Consider the following 22,759-nt stretch of genomic DNA (forward strand, 5'->3'; position numbering starts at 1 on the left):
AATGATTGGTGCACGATACAAAGTCTTTCCGCAATCCGGTGTAGAAAATTTGATGTCAAAGAAATGTTACAGATATTTTCTTTATCGATGGGTTCAACAATGAAATAAGTGGTGGAGCCGGAGGTACTTACTTAGCATCGGAAGGAATGGCAACTGTTTTCCAAACGGGAATTTTTACCAATCTGAAAGTAGCAGAATGGATAATTGAACGGAATTGAAGCGGGAAACAGATTGGAGTCTTTAGTGACAGTCAGGCTGCACTGAAAGCCATGGAGAACGCAAAGCAATACTCAGAGTGTTCAAGAATGTAAGAAGAAGAAGAATTATGTTGCAAGACGGAATTAATTCGTACATATATAGGTTCCAGGGCACTGCGGTGTAATGAAATTGCAGATGAATTGGCCAACTGTGGATCAGCGGTGCCCCCATAGGAACCAAAGCCCAGAATTGGAATCAGTTCAGTAGGAATCATGAATTGAATCAACGATTATGTATGGATCGCTGCAGAACAACAAAGTGTTTTGTGATAAGCACGAACAGGAAACTATCGAAATTTCTTCTAAAACTCGGCAGAAAAAACGTTCGGTTGATGGTCGGTATTATTGAAGGAAACAGCACATGAAATCAGCATATGACCATGATTGGAATCATTGAGGATCCGATTTGCCTGTCTTGCCTAGAAGAGCTGGTAAGCGCTGAGCATTTTTTCTGAGAAGATCTTGGCTAGAGCAACGCTACGAATTTTGGGTTCCGCCGTCATGAGAACGAGTAAAGTTCATTCTCTCGAACTAGAGGATATTTTTAGATTTAAGAATCTGGAAAATTCTCACAGGACTAGCAGCTATTTCTGTATATGTCTCTGTTCTATTCCATACTACATTTTTCTCGCTGTCACTTCTCTCCTTTCCTCATTTACCAGCAACCCTTTTACTTTTCAGGGCTTCAAATACAATGGGCTTTTTAACCTGAGTACTTTAGGAGTCACCAATTCTTTCGGTGCTTTTTCAAATTTGAAAACTTCAACCAAGTGTAAAGACAATTTTAAAATGTTTATAAGAAGTCTGCCATAAAAAAGCTCCTCTTAAAAAAACATTTATCATTCGGAGTTGGGTTAAAACTGTAAGTCCATTTGTGGAACCACATCAAAACGCACACCACAAATAGGAGGAGGAGCTCGACCAAATACCTAACAAGAGAACAGCTAGAATTTTATTAAAAGACGAAAGAACGCTATAAATCTTTATTATTAATATTATTTAATTTTTTTAGATTAATTTTATTATTATTTTTTTCGGTTTTTTTTTCTTATCGCCCAATCATTTCTCGCACTGTGTACTCACCACAGCTTGAATAGCAAATACAGGAAAGAAAAACGATGCCAACTACCTTTGAAAAACCATAAATCATGTAGAATATGCAAGCAATTATTTTTGTTGTAGCTGTAAGACTTTGGCACTTAAGCAAATGGTTAAATAATTTTTCGCAATATAAAAAGGAAAAATAAAAAATAAAAATTATTTCGCTTCTTATAGCTAAAACTTATTAAGGCCATAACAAATTTGTCACATTTCGTAGCCAATGAATGGCAAATAGCAAGTGGCATATAACCATATCTGTTGTTCATATGTTGCGCCTTGCGGAGGTAGACGCAACCACTCCAAAAATCCAAATCTCACAAAACTATGCAAAAAGCGCTCGAATACGTGCGATGGTATGGCTCATATTTGTATGACTACACCACCGAGTCCAGGTACATATAAGTGCACTCGCATGCCCGGTACTGCTGACGTACTATTGCAAATGCTGTGTCCTCTCCAACAGCAGAGGCGCATCACCGCTATTTTACTATTACTTCTATTTTCCGTGTTTTATTTTTTTTCTCACAGTTGTCGATTATGCAACAAGCTTATGCTGTGTGTGTAGCGCTTCTCAATGCCCTTTTCGCTTCTCCTTGCCACATCACAGTGGCCAGGCACCAGCTTCTTTTTAGCAGTTTCGCCACTTCTCCGTCTACCCTTTGGTTGCTGTGCTTCAGCGAGTGAACAATTTTTGAAATTCAACAAGAAACGCAACTACAGCGAAGTACTTATGTAGGTACATGTGAATGCTACAAATTTGTGAATATTTTTCCCTGCCACACACCTACTAGCATACCTACACTAACACACATGCTTCAGCTTGCCGCTGGCTTGACCAAAATAATTTGTAAAACTGCATCATGTTGCGGAAATCTTGTTGAGCATTGCGCGGGCGACTTTCGAAGCTACAACTTTTTCTTTCAGCCGCAGCCACAACCAATGTCTCAGCTGCAGCCATAAACCGACACTTGCCACCGCAGTGATGACGGGTAGTTGCCTAGTTGAGCTAATGTGGCAAGTTGCTTGCTGCTGCATTGCTGGTTGACAGTAGGCATGTTGCAAACTGTAAGCAGCACGACAAGTTGCATAAATTAATTGTATTTTTTTATACGAATCGCTAATTTCTTATTTCCCATTTTTTGCATTTACGCATAGAGTTTGTTGGTGCAGTTGTTTAATTGAAATTGCGCCAATTTGGCAAATTGCGTGAATTTGTTTTACATAAGCGTATTTGTTGTTGCTGCTTTCGCATTATGCTTGTATTTTGCAGTTGCCTAGTTCCCTGCTTCGTAAGATGGCAAATGCAAAAGACTTAAGTAGCGAACGCGTCAGCGTATAACGAGTGCGTGCGTGTGTGTGTGTTGGCTTTTTATTGATCCATCAAGGGTAGCACCACAATTCGAACTTTCGAGTTTGAATACAAAATTTTACAAAAAACTATGTAAACTTAAAAAAAAAATTTATACAAAGTTATATACAAAACTAAAAAAAGAAACATATGAGAAATATTATATAAAACTATAAAAAAACACTTACATAAAAGTAATTTGCATAAATTTATTAGAAATTAATTAAAACTATGCAATTTTGCAAAAATTGCTCTGTCATAATAACTTAATTTAGCAATCCATCTTGACTCGACTTTTTATCGATTTTGAGCTCGTAAATCAAATGTATTATATTTCATTGAATTAAATTTTTGTGCATAAACTATACAATTCCGCTATCAAAAAATGGTTTTTAGCAGAAGTTGCGAAAAATATGCGCATAAATTATTCCATTTACTCAGTCAAAAGCCATAACTAACCAGCTGCGAATTCGTAGCTAACAAACTAAAGCTGGAAACTAACGAAAAAATATATTTAACTGAAAATTTTCAATGTCAAACCTAAACTCTATCAAAAACTGTATTAACAATAAATATTTTATCTAAATAAACTTTGATTGATATAAGAGCTTATAAAATTAAATTACCCATTCAAATTTGTATCGAAGTGCCACTGTGAAAACAGAAATGTAAGTCACGTTAAAGGATTACATACGTCCAGAATTTTCATAAAATCGATTTTTCGTTTTTTACAGATTAATATTCTTTATAGCTTTAGGCGTATTTCTGTGGAAACCGATTGTAAAAATTATCCATAGATACAAAGTTATGGTAGAAAATGTAACTGCCCGACGAGAGTTTGATGCGCGAGTTTGACCTCGAGCGAAATGCACTTGAAAGTTTTAACTTGTTTTTCTCGAAACTATAATACTTTATCCGGCACAGTCTGCATGATAACTCATTTGAAAGTATTTTCTCTATAGTCTGTCCAGTCAGCTTTTTGATATTTTTATTTAAAAAGTTTACAGACATAACTGAAGTGTGACATTTATGACTTAAAACACATACTTTTTTTAAAATGCCGTAAATTGCAATATTTTTTCGAAATTCAAAAATTCGGCTCGACAGATTATAACTACAACTTTATTTTACAAACATTTTTTTACTTTTTACAGATCCATCAACATTTCTAGGAGAAATGATACAGACCGTGAAGCAACTATTTTTCACTGCACTTTGGGTCACGTGATTTTTTATATACTAATTTTTGTAAATTTTTATATAAAGTTTAAGTACTAATAAACAATGTATACAATTGTTATCTCTTCTAAACACAGTTTTTCTTTTAGCGCATTTTTGGCGCTGCTGGACGTATGTAACCCCTTAATTATCCCAGCTTAGTGCAATTATTTTGATTACTAAAGTAATTTATTTCTTAATTTTGCCGTGGTGAAATAAAAAATGTTATTATGTACTTTACAACAACTCCCCACGAAGGAATGGAGGACCTGAAGTACCAGTCTGATACTATTTGTTTGGCATCAAGTTTCTCTCTCTACTGGTGCTGAAACCATTTCCGTTTCCATTTCTCTAACAAACGATGATATTTTATAAATGGCTGTAGATACTAAATCTGTCATATATTCAAAATATTTGTTACTGTCGCAAATCTCAACTGGAAACAGTTAAACACCTCCGCTATCAGCAGGCAGACATGGCCCGAGTGCAACATGGGTCGCACGAAGAGTCTACTTAAATGAAGTAGGAAGGATTTAAGAATCGTAGTAGGTGTTCTATCTGGGCACTGTAGACATACCAGTAGATTAGAGTCATCATCCAATGACTAGAAGAGAATATAGAAGAGGAAAAGACGATCGAACCCCTTTTATGCGGGTGCATGACTCTGTATAGAAGACGGTTGAAATTGTTCAGTCTAGCTCTTCTAGACAACATTGCGGATGTTGCGAATCTCAAACTAACTAGTATAGCCAGCTTTTGATAGGCCACACAATGATTTAAAGGAGGCCAAGTAAAGTAAGGATAGGTTAATTCTGGTGGTATAACAAGGAGCCTGTAACTGGCTTCAATGCGTCGGAGGATAGCCACTTCACCTCAGATATTCAAAGAAGTAAAAGTTTAGACGACAACGATGCATTCTAGCAGGAACTACACCATGGCGATAGAAAAGTGCAACACTTTCAACTTCCTCCTCGCTCCTGCAGCTTCAACAGAAGTCATTAGAGGGTAACCCCATATGCTTCGCGTGTGTTCCAAATAGGCTGTGCCTGGTGATAGGATATTAATTAATGGAAGGCCAGAAGAAAGTACAAAAGCAAAATTCGATATTTTCAAAGTAAATCCATAAAATTCGTTTAAAGTTTGCTTTGTTTCAAATCTTCCAAACTAACCTACTGCAGTTAAAGTCATGTAGTCATGAAAGTTTTCTCCCGAATTTATTGAAATTTTGGCACAGTATTTTGGAGGAAGCCTTGGGCGTTAGAAGAAAGTAAAAACCAAAAGTCGATGTCTTGAGAAAAAAACCATAAAATTCGCTTAAAGTTTCCGGGCACCACCATTTAAGAAACTTAGGAGTGATTTCACGATTTTCGCGCCACCTCAAACTTGTATTTTATTATAGAACTAGAACCCTTTAGGACAAATTACTATAGTCTATTCCTTTCCAATAATTTATTGGAAGTGAAAAACTTTAACTTAAGTTCATTCAATAAAAACAAATTAACATTAACTGCTTGTGTATGTGTAAAATATATTACCAGAGTAGGGATGTATCATGGAGTAATCCTCGATAGTAAACTCGTCTGGAAATCACACGTGGAAACAAAGGCATCCAAAGCAGCCTTCTGGCAGTACAAACGTGTTTTTGGGAAAACGTGGGGTCTTTCTCCTAGCAAGGTCCTATGGCTCTACACTGCTATGATAAGACCTAATATCACCTATGCATCAGTGGTCTGGACGAGTAGACTCCTACTCGTGGGACTCAGGGGGATCTTATCAAGACTACAACGCAATGTGGCCATCTGTTGCGTCGGAGCTTTTCCGACTACTTCAGACCCGGCATTAGATGCTCTGATTAGATGACCACTACTCGATATTTTTATCCAAGGATGGCCTTGAAGGCCATCTGTACTCTGACCTTAGACAGCCCCCCAACCACTTCAAGGGTAGTCGAGTCCTGTAAATCCAGGCTGAACTATGTCGGTAGACATAATAGCCTGATGCTAACATGGGTCCCGGGACACGTGTGTATGGCGGATAACGAGATCACTGACTATTTAGCTAGGATGGGCTCCGGGCCAAGGAAGTTGGCCTCAATTGGTCCCGGTCTACCACTCCCTTCTGCAGCCATCAAAGCCACGGTTAACAAACGGGTTACTCTAACCCACAAGCGAGTTTGGGAGGTTGAGTGGCACCACAAGATGAACTGAGATTTCGTCCGAGGTCAAATATATTTAAAGAAAATTACAAAGGGAATTCAAGTGCTGTACTTGCGATGTAGGGATTTAGATGTGAATTAAGATTTACTTATGTCTATTTTTTTATGTAAAATTTAGTTTTACGGTTCTCTTGATCTCTCCAAAGTCTATTACCAGTTTTTTCCTTGTTTTTTTTTTGTTTTGTATTTTATTGAATGCATTTTTCTGTGCTTACGTTCCATAGTGCGCCATTAACTTTCACTTTCAATCACAAAAGATCAGTCAACGTCCTGCTATATTCGAACAATAGCCTATTATTTTTTCTTCCTCCCAAGCACGCTTAGATAAAAAAGGAAAACCGATATAAATAACTAACTGGTGGCCATAAATGCAGCAATGCACATTTGTTTAATTTTTTGACTGAGGAGCCATGCAATTGGCGGGGCATTGAGGAGAACGGAACTCAACTGTCTGAAAAATGTTTGTATAAACTTACAAATGGTCATGACAAAAGACAACTTTTTGGGTACCGTTAACCTTTTTTGAGTGGAAGTTAGTGCGGAGATAAGAAAAAGCCATTTAAACTCGCCAAACTGTATGAATTAATTTGAAACAAATAAATGCAGGTGGGGCAAACACGTTTTTGCTTTTTTCTTTTTAAAGTAAACAATTCAAGAGAAGTTAATTACCATAGTTGATTAAAAATTTGTTGTAAAAAAATATTCATATGCATATCGCCTGACAACGGAAATTTTGTAAATAAGTTTAAAACTATGATCACGCCTACCTTATAAACCCCATCGACCATTTTGGTTATTTCTTCGGACTCCATCTTTGCTGTTTGCACCCGCGTCTATTATTTTCGCTGTTGTTATTGTGATTTTTGTTGACAACGTTTTAGCCTGCACCACAAACAAAACTAAAAATGGTTAAGTTAAGAAAAACAATAGAAATGAAAAAGTTCGTGGAAAACTCGTGTGCACCATAAAATATTATGAAAAAAAATTTAGGGTCATTTAACATATTACACTTTTTTGTATTTTTTAATACCATACTATTTATATTTTTTTTAATTTTGCTTTTATTTTTTTTATCTTTTATTTTTATTTTTTTTTGTTTTTGTTTGATTGCTCATAAAAAAGTTCACTGAGCAACAAATGGGTGGCAAAGAGTACCCATAAATTCACTTTCAACAATTTTTTTCTTTTCAAGTATGTGTGCGTGTATGTGCATATGTGCTTTTGGTTGTTTGCATCTGTGAAATGCTTCACTTTCGAAAGTCGTGCGAGCCTTCTCGTCTCTATAGCGGCGCTGCAGTCATGATTTCCGTCTGCCGCATTGTAGACTGATGGCCTTTCTGGGAAGCTCGCCAAAGCGCTTTAGGCTTTTTTTTTTTTGCTCTCTTTTTCGTTTCAGTTGGTTTGCTTACAGCAACTGATGCTGTTATGTTGCCGTCGCCGACGTCGCTACCTTGGCTATAAAGCGCGCTTGACTTTTATTTCCTTAAGCGGGCATAAAAATTGACTACCAATTTGGCGGGGCTCTTTCTAAGACTATAGGAAAGTAAGTTCAATAAACGTTACGACCGGATTGTTGTTGTTTGGTGCTGCTATTTATTGTTTACTTATATTGCAGCTTTGCTGTATATTATTTTCGGTAAATGTGCCTTATGTATGTGTGTTTTTCGTTACAATTTTGGGATACCTTTCTCGTGGCTTACTTTTGCCGATTTTTGAACCCTGATTACTGTTACTTGAGATCATAAAAATATCCTTCACTCACTTGATTTTTATGGACTTTTATTTTATTTGATTTTATTTTATTTTAATTTTATTTTATTTAATTATAAATTAGATATTATGTTCAGCGTTTTTCTTAAATGTTTCAAAATTTTGTTTGGGGATTTTGAATTTGTTTTCTTGTAGAATATTCGGGATTCTAATAGAAGCTGAGGAGATGTAAAATTATTAACCGCGCTTTTTCCACATGACGGTCAGGAAGGCAGTTGTCAAAGTTTTGAAGCCTCAACGTTTCGAATGCTTATCTATATTTTATATTTTTCTTTCACTTTTTTTATTTTATTATATCTTATTTATAGTATTATGTTACTTTTTTACTCTATTATATTATTTTTTACTTTATATTATTTTATGTTATTATTTTACATTAGGTCTTATTTTAATTTAACATAATTTTTTATATAACTTTATCTACTTTCGTATTATTTTATTTATATATCTTGTTTTTTTATTTTTTATTTTTATTTATTATAGTATTATTCCATATTATTTTATTTCTTTTTCTTATTATTTTTTGTTCTATTCTATTCTATTTGGTTTTATTTTATTTTTTCTTTTTTGTGCAAACATACCATTCTTTGGGGGCACTTACACAACTAACTGGAAGTCAAATGTTTATATAAGTTCTATTATTTTTTCTTTTTTATATTAACAATTTTATAAACAAGAAAAACGTTTACTGTAAAAAGTTTCGGACTATATTATTTTATTTTATTTTACTTTATTTTATTTTTATTATTTTATTTTATTTGAATTTATTCCATTTTATCTTATTTTATTTTATTTTATCTTATTTCATATTATTTCATGTTATTTTATTTTTTTTAATTTTATTATATATATCTATGGCTTGTTAATTTTTATTTTTTTTAATATTTTATTTCATCTTTTTTTATTTCTTATTATTATATTCTTTTGTTGTATTTTATTTTATCTTATTTAATTTTTTTTTTTTTATTATTTTTTTTTTATATTTTTATCTTTGCTTGATATCATTTGATTTCACTCCAGTCCCTTTTCACTTCTTTCGTGATTATTATTTCGATTTATCTTGATCGTATTTCCATTTCCCCAAACTCACTCTAAACTTTCTTCGCTTCTATCTATGTACAGAATCGTGCACATACATTCAGGCATTGAATGGCTATTGAACTGTATCCGCCTGCCTTTCCATAGTTTCAATTCACTCACCGACCCATCTCTCTCGACTCTCTCTCTCCATCTATGAGTATTTCAATGGGAATTTTATTTCTTTACGCTTAACATTTTCACTGTTGTTCTATTATTTATAGTTATTGTTGTTGCTATCACTCGCATTTTATTATTATTGGTATTTCATTGCAGTTTCATTCATTGCCGCAAATGTCTGCGTCTGGTCTCCAATGGCTTGTTTACCCGGATTCTTTGCCTTGTCTACCGGCAACGACTGAGTGATTGCTGTAGATGTGAATAAAGCGATTGTCATTGTTAATTTATTATATTTAGTATTTTAACTGTATTGCAAGTGTTGCTGCTATCTGATCATTGCATCTTTGTTTTTCTTGTTGCAGCAATCTTTCAATTGTTACGTCTACTTTTTCTTCATTCATTTTTCGAGCAACATCAAAACTTCTTTTATATCCATCCATTTTTATTTGTCGCGTTTTCAACTTCTTTTATTTCTCTTATTTGCTTTTCAGCTCGTTTTGCTGCTTCTCTACTTGTTGCTGCTCAATTGCAAGTGACATTTTAATCACTCATCTTTCAACATTTTTCGATAACGTTGCTACCAACATCGTTAGTTGTCAGCGTTGCATGTTGCTCCATTTGTGCTTATTTGTTGTTTGTGTCACTTAGTCATCGCTGGCTCACTGAAACGATGTATCTGTTGATTGTTATAAAGCTGACGACGCAATGTTTCACTTTGCCACAATGTGTTGGGAGTTTTTGATTTTTGTTTTAATTCTTCTGAAGTGGAAGTATTGTACTTATGCTTACTTGTGTATAGGCATCGATTCTTTGAGGTACTCAAGTATGTATGTGAGCTCGTGAGGGTAGATAGTTCATATTGTGTAAAATAATTATTTAGCGCAAAATAAAAAAGGAATTAAAAGTCCAAAATGAAGTATCGGTTAACTATAGTAGCGCATCGCATTTACATGTCAAAACTATTGTAAGCTCTTTACCAGATTAGATTGAAGTCGACTATGCTGGTCTTACAGAAAATGTTATATCAACAGTGATGACCGTTTAAACATTTTCTGCAAGATGCTATCAGGCGGAACCGTTAAATAAGTATCGTTTATTTTTAGCATAAGCACGCATTTTCTATACAAAACGGTCAAAATACACATATCATTTGGAAATAGCAAATACTAAAAATGAAGCCAAAATCATGATACTAAAAGACGACTAAATCTGTATACAGCTATGTCACCAAGCTAGTCACCAAACCACAAATCTTAACAAAAATTAACTGTTGGAATTTGCTCTGTTACGCTAGAAACACTGCTGGCAGCCATTTGTAGTCACCAAACCACAAAGGTTAACGATAATTTGCTGCTGAAAATAGCTCTGCTGAGCTAGAAACAGCTCTGGCAGTCCTCTATAGTCAGCAAACCACAAATGTTAACGAAAATTAGCTGCTGAAGCTTACTCTGTTGCAGTAGAAAAGTTTGCTTTTACTAAAAATTAGCAAAGCTACTAACTACAGTTCTGCTTTTGGCGCAAATAACCAATTACTTTTCATTTTATTGGCAAAGTTTTACTGCATCAACAACACTGGCTCAGCATGACATGGCGGTACTGGAAATGCATAAATTTTCTGTTATACAAATAAGCGTACTTTGTCTACCCGCATAAATTGGCACACCCTAATATATTTTTCAGACAGTTATGCCGCATTTACTTTTATGATTCCACATACATACATATATGCGTCTTTCATTGCTGCTATTATTTTAGTGTACTTTTTCACTACCACTACTTGCGTGGTACTATTTTTCCAATTCTTATTTTTTGGTTTTTCCTTCCCACGCATATTAGTTGATTGCAATGACGTGCTTTAAAGCGGTGCCTCTTTCATTTTATATCGCTCAGTAGTTTGTGCGTTACGTTTATTTTTGTTCAGTTGTTTTATATCTAATATTTCTTTGTACTTTTGATCTTCTGTGATCGATCTCGTTCTGCCACTATACAGCATATGCAACATGCGTATAATGCAGAATACGGTAAGAAAATTTTTCACAAGCATATTTACCGAAACGCAATTGGCGCTATGCTTGTATGTATGTATATTTATATACATTAATCCAACAGTTAAATGGAAAGTCTGCAGACTAGTGAGAGATCGATGAGTGTATGGAGTATCTATTTGGTCACATTTAGGGCGAGTTTTATTAAGGCATTCATGATTATGTTAACTGCTGTAAAATAATAAAAATATTAATTTAGCCCATTCTTGCGTTTCGTACCACAATTTCTTCATCCCTTGGCACAGCTTGGTATGCCACAATACCTTTTGCAAGTTTTTACAGTTGGCAAGTTAAACTCGAAAATGTGCATCGTGAGTGTATTCCTATCCATAATTTACTACATATTTCCTTGTATCGAACAACCATATTCTAGCTATGACAAACGCTTTTATGAAACTTTTATGAAATGACAATTTTTGCAGGCAATTTTCAAATCACTAATGCCATGTCACTTTATCAGCCAAACACTCAGCTTTACTTTTCATTATGTAAATTTATGTGTATTCAAATTATTTCGTAATTTTTTCCTCTATTTCACTTTCGTTGGTTGTAATTTTCTCGCTGACTGTTATAATTAATGTCGCCGCTTTCATATGCAATCGCTGCTTCAAATATCATCTAAACTGCAATGAAAAGAAAAGAAAACAAACACAAATTATTACTTTTTATTCACAGAAATTAATTACAATTAAAAACATTGTATTGCAAATGTGTCAATACAGTGATTCAGCTTAAAACTTTATGTGAATATATGAATTATTATCGTAATAGGTATGAAAATATGTAAAACTTTCTTCCGTGTTAAATTTTTATTCAAAGTCATTTATTGGAAAATAACAAATATTAATGAAGTGTAGAACAATAAAAGAAAATAAAAAAAATGGGACGCATCTCTCCATAGAAACAAATGTTAGCTGTTTTCTAATGGAATTACAAATCCTATTCAAAACCTTTGTAAAAATATTAAGATTTAAGTGAGCTGGATCAATTTAAAAATACCGCAAAAAATGATTTTTTTATAAATAAAATTATTTTTTTAAAATACTTTTTTTTAAGTTATTGGGGTCGTGGTCTCCATACAAAGAATGCACAAAAATGCGTAACACCAGGCCCAGAGCCATTATGTGACCTAGGAAAGGATAAGGATGTTACTTTCACAGGAAGTGGAGAAAGGAAGAAAAGGCAAAGAAGAACATACTAAGAAGAACATACTTAGCCTAAACCGATTTGAATACTGTATGGAATTAAATAAGAATAATTTTAGAATCTGATGCACTGGTGAATAAGCGGCGCAAGCACCTAAGTAAACAAAATTTACCAGAACGAGAATTAAGACTCCATAAAATTGAGGAAATACTAGAATTTATTGAGAATGGTGAGCTCAGAGAAATACTCTATATCCATGAACGGGGCCCAATAGATCTTTCAGGTTGCAGTGCTAAATCCTCTAATAATAATAATAATAAAATGCATTAAAAATTATCAAAAATCAACAATAATTATGAGACAGCTTAAACTTGCACAATTTTATACTAAAATTGCATACCAAGAATTTTCCTATTTTTTTTAGGCCTCGCGAAACATTCTTTGAATAGTTCAAAAATTTGTACAAATGTGAAACTTTGAATTAAATGGTGTTCGTTGCTGTATATTTTTACAAAACAAAAATAAATAAATAGTCAAAACTTGGAAATTTTGGTTTTGTGGCTCTTTGTACTACGTTCCGTAAAGGCAAATTTTTTTTTTCTTGAGAATATAATTATATTTGTTATAGGTATGGAGAGAAGACGTGGCTTTTTTTCACATTTCAATGGTTTTTCAAACCATACCTCATAATTCTGAATGCACTCTTTTTAACAGTTTCATAAAAACTTTCATAGACACAGGCTCAAATTGACAGGTTTGCAGCGGATGGGCATCAAGATTTAACAGATCCGCTGAATGGCAATCAAATGCGACCAGTCACCGAAAGGCCGATGATAGCATAGGTTAATCTCACGAATTAACGAGTGGATCTGTCGAAAACACGAAGACTTTGTTTTTTTCCTGGCACAGCTTTTAAGCGGACTGGTAGTCTTTATTGCCCAGAGGGCTTGGACGAAGAGTAGACTGCCGAACATGTGGCTTTTTATTGCAGCAGGTTCGCTAAAGAACGTGAGATATGAAATGACCTAGCAAACAAACGTCCAAAAATCTAGTTGAAATTATAATTTATCCTAATTAACAAATCGGCATCCCTGTCGGATGAACCTTCGGACTTCAAATGTTTTTAGTGGCGTTAAAGTGTCATACTGACTAAGGCTTACGATTGCTTTTATACCTCGTACAAAAAAACAGATACAATACAAAAAGATACAAAAATATCATGATTCTGTTTAAGGTAGCAAAGTTTTTATACTCGTATACATATATAAGCTAAAACGAATACTGATTTGCTGCATCAAAATCAGGTGAAATTTCTCGATCTCAAAATTTTTCTGTAACTCCTTTTGACTCATTTGATAGGTAAATATTTATGATTGTACTACATATTTTCGCAAACATTTAAAACACATCCTACCACAATAGCATAGAAAATAATTAGTCTAACCACTGCTGTGTAAGCCAATGTATCACTCTGGGTCCCAACACCCCTTTTTCCCCCAATTAGCTTTCTGCAGGAGGACAACACCGTCATAGCTTTGTCAATTTAGCTTCCTATCCAGTACCAGGCCTAGATATTTAACTCTTTCTGTTACACTAAGGGGCTTTCTTCCTAGAGATATTTGCTTAATAGCAGGTGTTTTATGTTTCCTGCTAAACGGCATCACATTTTCATTTCTCGGATTTACTTCTAGTCCTCGACTCTTACACTAAAGTGATAGTTTTTTGAGGCTTCTTTGTTGAAGATCATACAAATTTGGAAGGTGCTCACCGGTGGTTTCTACTACGATATCATCGGCAACGAATAAGTATCTGTGAGTAAATAGAATATTGCATAAAATGTAATTTTTTTTGTTTTTGTTTATGACATTTTCACTCTACAGAACTCAAATAGATCACACTAACTATTTTCTTATTTAACAGAATTGTATCGAATGATGTTGAAGTCTTTAAGAAGCCCAGCCAAGTTAGATGCAATTGAATTTATTGAAAAGGTAGATAAAAATAGTTTTAGTGTAGATTTAAGGGAGGCATAAAATCAATGCAATATTGTCCCTGTATACTCGTACAGCAATGACTCATTCTACCATAAATTTATTTGCGTAATTTTTCACACCAAAAAAGTATTCAATCTTTATAAAAATAAACAAAACGTTTTAAGTTCACGCCATTGAATATTTACTTTAAAACAATTAGTCATTACCTTAACCCGCTAAGCGTTGGTAGCGGCAACATAAACATTCACAATCAGTGAATCAGTTAAGTTTTTAATTGAAATTCCAATGCCGACAAGCCCAGCATTTACCCCTTGGCAGTTGATTCTCACCAATTACAACGACCGCCAATACGCAGCTGCAATGTGCGCCGAAGAGGCTTTTAAGATTACGGCGAACGATAAGGCATTATTTGCTTCTATGCGCCACTTCAATGATCAATTGAAGAATTTCAAATACAAATATTTTGTTTTTGTTTCTTTTATTTTATATTGTAAATAATGATGAACACAACAATTGTACACAAATTTTTATTTCTCTGCAAAATGTTTCAAAACAAGAAGTAAATTGGCTGAATTAAAAAGCGGTAGGTAAGTGCTATCCGTATGATGATCGATGTGCGAAGTAGTTAATAAGAGGTAAATAAAAAATGTGTTAAATCAAATAAAAATAAAATCTAGCACCGGAAATTGTTTTGTATATAATTTATTAAATTGATTTGCTGCGGAAGTTTTAATGAAAAATTTCGGTGAGGCTTATAGGCACAACAAATGCTAATTTATTTTCAGCCAATGGGGCATGGAATATTAAAGAATTAAATTAAAAACTTGAAAAGTCTAATATTACGCCAAGTAAACAGTTCGGCGCGTTTTTTCGCTTTATTTCGAGGATGAAATTAGCCTAGTGAGAATACGACTTTTTAGTGAGCCAACTAGCGGAAAGTGGTTAGAACTTTTTATTTCACCTATTATCTTTAAATGGGGGCTAAACATTCGCCAGAGTTCAAAATTATCAATGCTTTTCCAGCAGCAGTCGTGTATCTCTGTGAATAAGGTATTCCACACTTCGCTGCTCTCACAGCTATTAACTAATGAAGTTCGCACCTTAAGTCTTTTCTTCAGCACAAACGCACTTTCACACATCAAAGCGGATCTTAAAAAAATATTCACGCAAAACGTTTTCCATTAAACAGCGAACGTTTAATTAAACCTCAAGAGTCATACTTAAATGAGAAAGTGAATTTTTTGGGTCAATTAGCGCGCAAGAATAACCCGAACAGAAAGTGAAATTTCTTTTTATGCCACCTCATTTCTTTATCGCCGAATTTTATGCTCTGCACAAAAGCTGGCATTACTTTGTTTCCTAGCGCAACATAAACAACTGCAACTCCTTAAATTATTATTATTTTCTTAATTTTTTATTTTTATTTTTGTGCTTTTGATTGCTCTCCCAAAGCTGCCAAACCAGTTATAAGAATACCAAATTGTATTTGTACGCAAATCGTCTGCATGTATGTGTTTGTGTACGCGCATGCAACAAAGAATTTATTCACGAAAATATTGCCATGAAAATGAGAACTACTGCAGCAGCAAAGTAGAAAAAAGCAAGAGTGGTTTCTTGGTTGGCACTTAATAATAAACTGCGCCACTCACACTATCGAATCGTGACTTGTTTTTGATTTATGCAGCATGCAATGGCGATTATGCAATACTCCATTTTTTTTTGTTGCTCAAAATGAATTTGTAAATTATATTCATTTCTTGCAAGAACACTTTACATTTAAGGCGCTCTTGAGTATTTTATTGGACGGTAATATTCCTTAATTCTTATTCATCACAGCTCTTTTTTAGGTTTTAAGCATAAATAATAGCAGAAGGCAACAAGTTTACAAAAAAACCAAATTCACAATGTTTGCAATTGGATAAAGTAACAAGAAGAAGAAGAAGGCGGTTGAGTTAAAAGCTGAAACTTAAAAACCACAAAAAGGAAATGCATAATAATAATCAGTCGCTGTTGAGATATGGAATTTCTCACATTTACAAGTGTTTGGCGACTGACGATTACCTGGTGACAATAAGAAAAATGTAGACAAAGAAGCGATGGTAAAAATTAAAATAACAACAATAAAAACAAAAATCAGCAAACTACAGAAAAAAGATCTCAAATTCATTCAGTAACAACAACAACAACAACAACAACAACAACAACAACAACAACAACAACAACAAAATACATGCATCAAGCAACTTCAGCTTTGTGTCTGCAACACGTAATGAGGCCGCAAATTGAAATGAACTTAAGCAACAAACCATAAAAATATGTGAACAAAACATGGAAGCCGAAATACAATGATAGAATTACATAAAATACGAGGGAAAAGCAACGAAAAAAATATTAAAAAGAAGTATTAAAATAGAAAAGTGCAAAACTACACGAACAATCCTGCATCAATGAAAAAATTGCAAAAAACGAAGAAAAAATTACAAAAAGAGAGCTGGGCTACTTTAGAGTAGAAAAATTTGAACTGAACTCAAATTTACTCTTAAAAAAATCAGAAAGAAAAAGAATTAGAAAAAATGCAAAATAGTAAAATCCAACGAAAAAAGTATTAAAAAAAAAATATTAAAATGCAAAGTTGCAAAACTATACAACAATCCTGCAGTAATGATAAAAGTAACAGAAAAAGCAACCAATGGGCGTTTTAAAGCACAACAATCTTAATTGAAATCAAATTTACTCTCAAAAAATCTAGATGAAAAAATTAATCAAGCGCAACGCAAAATAATAAACTACTAAAATGCAAAATTTCTACAATGTTAAACTATACGAGGAATCTTGCATCAATGAAAAAACGTTGCAAAAAACAACTAGGCGGCTTGAAAGAGAAAAATTTTGTCTGAAGTCAAATTTACTCTTAAAAAAAATTAGGTTGAAAAAATGCAAGAATGCAAAATTGCAAAATTATACAAATTATCCGGAATAAATGAAAAAAGTTTACAAAACAAAAAAAGAAATTGTGAAATGAAAAAAACCGGACACTTTCAAATTTACTCTAAACAAAAAGTCAAGAAAAAAAGAGAATCAAACGCAACACAAAATACTAAAATGCAAAATTGCAATTTTATACGAATAATCCAGCAACAATAAAAAAGTAGCAAAAAAATTAAAAAAATACTGCACAATTTTAAACAGAAAAATTTTTATGAAATCAAATTTACTCTTTAAAAAGAATGAGGAAGAAAAAGAATGCCAAATTGTGAAAGTGCAAAATTATACGAATACCCGGCATCAATGGAAAAAATTGCGAAAAAGAAGAAAAAAATTGCCGAAAAAGAAATAACTAGGCAATTTTAAAACAGATAATTTGTGGCTTAAATCAAATTTAAAAATCGAATGCAACGCAAAATACTAAAATGCAAAACTATACGCACAATCCAGCAACAATGAAAAACATAACAAGAAAAAACATAAAAAGCGTATCAACTTTAAAACAGAAAACTTTTGAATGAAGTAAAAACGAATCAGGAAGAAAAGGAATGAGAAAAAAATTCAAAATTGCAAACTTGCAAAATTGCAAAATTATACGAATATTCCCGCTTCAGTTGCAAAAAAAGAAGAAAAAATTACAGAAAGAGAAAAAACTGGGCAACTTTAGAACAAGAATATTTTGACTAATATCAAACTTACTTTTAAGCAAAAATTAGGAAGGTAAAGAATCAGAAAACAACTAAAAAAACATACAAAATTGCAAAAATACAAATTTTCAAAATGTGCAAAACTATACCAGCTACCCTGCATTAATGAAAATAGTAAAAAACAAAAAAAGTGAAAAATGAGATAAAACTAATGTAACAAAAATTAAAAAATGGAACACCAAACATTTAATTTAAATGTTTTACATTTTTCTCACAAATTTTTAACGTCTGCACTAAGTCGTCGTTAAACCAAACGATAGAATAAAAAAGTGTACATTAAGACTCAATAAAAAACTGCAACTACAGGAGTAGTAAATACTCTCAGAGAAGACGGAACAATGGCATATTAAAATTAAAATTTCCACTAAATTAAGTACAAAAATTATTTTTCCAAACAAAAAAACACAACTTTGACAAGACAACATTGCAGCATATAATAAAAATGTCTGAGTACATTTCAACAAATTGCTTCGCCGTTTATTATCGGAATTTGAGCTTTGTCGGTGACATGCTGTTGCAGCTTGGCTGTGAACAAAAATTATGTATCTTTAAAAATGTTGAGAGCAAATCTGTGACGAGCTATCTACATAAATACACCCATAAACGGCCAGCCACGCTCAATTGCTTTACAGCGCCATATCTTTAACTCATTAAACTCTTTTGACACAACTTTATTTTCTTCTTCTTTGTTAGCAACCAAATGCTTGACACTTCTGATTTACTTTTTTCCTTTTCTGGTGAACCTATTCGATTCGAAAAAATTCACTTTTGTTTGCTTTAACGTAAGCGCGCGCGAGTGCGTATTCACATGTTTATTGCTATTTTTAAATACGTGTACTGAGGTACCAAGAGGCACAAAAAGGTAAGGGAAAAATTAACAACAATTAAACTTGACAAGTACGTGCCAACGATCATTTTCAGCCATGCAAGCGTGCGCTACATTTCATTCGTGTGTTTCGATTTTTGTTTTTTTTTCTCTCGGGGTGCGTACATGTCACACTCGAGCGCACAAATTTATGCGTTAAATTACAAAAGTAACAAAATATAAAAAAAATTTAATTAAAACCGTAAGTACAAGTAAAAAGTGGGAAAAAAAATTACAAAAACGCTGTTGTAGCAAATTTTCGCTTTAGCTGCTTGTTCCAGCAACTTAAGGAGCAGTTTATTTAAAACTGCCTACTGCCTTCACAAATAGTCACACCCTTGCTTGTTCCCTAGAAATTGTGGTTTTTGTTGCTCGAGTTGTTGCAGTTTTATTATGCGCATATTTTTGTTGTATTCAAAAGAATTCAGTGAAGTTTTCGCGACAACTTTTGATTACTAATGACTTTAAGCCAACGCAGCTCTGTACTTCATTCCAGTTCACTTTGTTCTGCACAGTTCTGTTCGATTCTATTCAACTAAGTCTGGCTACTCTGCAATTGCTTATGCTGGTATACATTTTTAATGTAGCAACAAATCAGCAACGACAGATATGTTGTTGCGATTACAACAGCAATAATAAAAAGCAACATATCTAAGTTATGTACATATGTGTGTGTGTGTTTAACCGTAGTACGCTGCAGAATAACTTTCATTGGATATACAGTCAACGTCAAAAGTAATTGTACATATGTCACATATTGACCGTTTGGACCGTTTATTTATTTATTTTTTGAACTGAATTTTTTTCATTAAAGTATAGTTCCTACTACCAAAGCAAAATCATGTGAAGCAAAACTTAAAATTTTGGAAAAAAATTATACAAAAATTCGACAAATTTATTTATTTTTAAATTGAATTAAAAATATAGTTCGTACTATAGTTACAATATATAAAAAAAGTTTGAAAAGTTGTATACAATTTTTCAAAATTCCACAAGTTGAATTTTTTTATAAAAATATTTTTCGTACTACAAAAACCATATACAACTTTGTATAAAATTTATAAAAAATCGACAAATTGATTTATTTTTTAAATTGAATTTGTTTTATAAAAATTATGTTTCGTACTACAAAAAAATCATATAAGGCAAGGTTTCAAACCTTGTACAAAATTGATAAAAATTCGACAAATTTATTTATTTTCTAAGTTGAATGTTTTATTTATAAAAAAATTGTTCGTACTACAAAACAAATCATATAAAGCAAAGTTTCAAAAATTTATAAAAATTCCACAAACTTATTTATTTTTTAAGTTGAATTCTTTTTTTATGAAAATATTTTTCGTACTACAATAAAATCATATAAAAACAGTTACAAACTATGTATACAATTTTTAAGAAATCGACAAATTTATTTATTTTTTATGTTGAATTCTTTTTTTATGAAAATATTTTTCGTACAACAGTTTCAAAAAATTTCTAAAAATTCGATAAATTTTTTTATTTTTTAAATTGATTTTTTTTATAAAAATATTTTTCGTACTACAAAAAAATCATATAAAGCGAAGTTCAAAATTTTATATAAAATTTATAAAAATTCCACTTATAAATTTTTACAGTTCATTGTTTTATAAAAATATAGTTCGTGCTTAAAAAAATCATATAAAGCAAAGTTTTAAACTTTGTATAAACTTTATAAAAATTCCACTTGTAACTTTTTAAAGGAAAATTTGGAAAATTTTCAAAAAACCAGAACTTCAAAATTTTAAATCAGAATTTTTCGCAAAATGTCAAGTGGCTAAAAAATCGCGTTGATTTTGAAAATTTTTCTGCTGACGGTGTCCAGTGTTTTCGTCCATATAACGAATGCTCGGCATTTGATTGTATATACTTTTTTTTAATTTTTTATTAATAAAAAAAAAATTACTTGTGCCTCATCAAAATCTCAAATATTTAAATCAGATTTTTTAAAATGCACTCACTTAATTTTTGCTGCTTAGGAGGAAATGCTATCAGCAAAAAATCTAATTAACATCCAAATTGTTAATTATAGCCCTTCAGATTCCCGCTATATTATAGTAAAGGGTAATCAGGTTGGAGGTACTTTTTTCCAATAAGTTTGTTTTTCTGAAGATTACGCGTCGCTACTATTAAACAAAATCTATCATTTTTTCAGTATTCACTGGCATTTCATCGTGGAGTTTCATCGTAAAATTTTATTAAGAAAATCGACGCTCTGTGAAAAGTGTTCATCGCACGCTCAGGCCCCTTTTTGGCTTAATGGTTACGTCAATAAGCAAACTTGCCATATTTTAGCTGAATTCGATAAGTAGTAATACGTTAGATCGTTTCACAACTATTCTCTTTATTCAAATTTTTTACATAAGCGTAATTGAAAAAAAATTTTACTGTTTTTATAATTGAAATTTTTCCTCCATATTTGAGTTCCAGCGAAAATTTGAACGAAATAACTTTTTTAACTATTTTTTTAGTTTTTTACTTGCTGAATGCAACTTTCGGCTGCCTGCTTTGTTCCGATATTCTCATCGTTCGCACGTATCTGCACCTCATTTATACGCGCCTTTTTGTTTTGCTTTTTAATGGATTACTTAAGACAATCTCAATGAAAAAATTACTATCAAATTTACCATCATATCAACGCACAAATTATCGCCTATCAGCTATTTTTCACAGATTTCAATGTGTCATTGTGTTGGATCTTTAGCTTATCTGTCTGCCGATTTTGGTACTTATTGTGCCTACAAGCAGTAGATTGTTTAATCAGACACTTAATGTCACTCGTTTACTGTAAATTTCTGTATGTTGCCTCGCGCATTGCACTGTACCCAAAAACTAAGTTCCTCACCCTGCTGACTCAACATTCAGTTACCCATTCTGGATTCTACTGAATTATTAAATTGAATGCATTGAGGTGAACTGGCTAAAGAATTCTAGCTCCATAAAAGTATTTGCAAAACTATGTGGCGGACAGTTAAAAACAACTATTCCTGAGAGAAATTTATAAATGCGATTATTCACATCACCATACATGCATAAATATATTACATACACACATATATGCATTATAATGCACATAACTACGTTCATTGCTATTCATCTATGCTCTGAAGCCGGCAAAGCTATTTCTCAACAGGAGCGCGGCAGTTAACTTCAACTTAAGCCGTTTGCCTACACAGAAACCAACAATAAACAAACAACAAATCCTACACTGTATGCTTTACTTTTAGAATTTATTCGTACTTCGCATATTTACCCATACGCGTTTAATTTATCGACTATAGTCTATGTATAGGAGCGCAAACGCATTTTTCATTTCATTATACGAGTATTTACGTGTGTTTACATTTTTCATTTATTTATTATAAATTTAAATATGCAATGATATATTCGTTTGACTTAGGTTCATCAATCTCTTTCTGTACTTGCGCTTATTTACATTTCAGTCGGAAGTCTGTAGGTCAGGTCTTTTTCATAAGGCCTTCACTAGGCCTTTTATGTGAATAAATATATTTTTTAGTTATGTTCGTTTGGTGATTTATGTTATTCTTAGATGAGTTTGATATGACAAGAATTTGCTAAAACCCACATTGATATGTGAGTAGCATAGTCTTGTTTTCGAGAGAGCCGGATGCTCCCGGTGTTCCTTTGTGCCCGCATAATTACATTTCCTAAAAGCATCGTTAAGAGTTTGAAAAGTAAGATTATATAAGAATAATATTTATTTTTGCATACTGAACGAACTAAAATGTCACATTTTCTCATACAGCACATGGCAGGGCAGGTATAACAAAACCCATCATTTGTGTACAGTGTCTTTGAAATTTCACGCTCACAAAAGCTCCCAGGTGATAGTAAAGATACACCCTACCTATTCATAAACCAACCCCGATATT

The 22,759-nt window shown here is 32.8% G+C and overlaps 1 protein-coding gene across 6 annotated transcripts in view; it reads right to left on the reverse strand.

Annotated features, from left to right (window-relative positions):
- Positions 1-22,759, reverse strand: part of LOC129240102 (brain-specific angiogenesis inhibitor 1-associated protein 2) — a 118,843-nt gene that overhangs the window by 34,818 nt on the left and 61,266 nt on the right. For 5 of the 6 annotated variants that reach the window (XM_054875611.1, XM_054875614.1, XM_054875613.1 and 2 more), the window contains exon 2: positions 6,907-7,038. In XM_054875611.1, coding sequence (XP_054731586.1) covers positions 6,907-6,951 — 45 coding nt within the window. In that variant the 5' untranslated portion in view covers positions 6,952-7,038. The remainder of the gene's footprint in view (positions 1-6,906; positions 7,039-22,759) is intronic. The other variant, XM_054875610.1, reaches the window with a different exon arrangement.

Source organism: Anastrepha obliqua, chromosome 3 (genome assembly GCF_027943255.1).
Source record: "Anastrepha obliqua isolate idAnaObli1 chromosome 3, idAnaObli1_1.0, whole genome shotgun sequence".
NCBI classification, from domain to species: Eukaryota; Metazoa; Arthropoda; class Insecta; order Diptera; family Tephritidae; genus Anastrepha; species Anastrepha obliqua.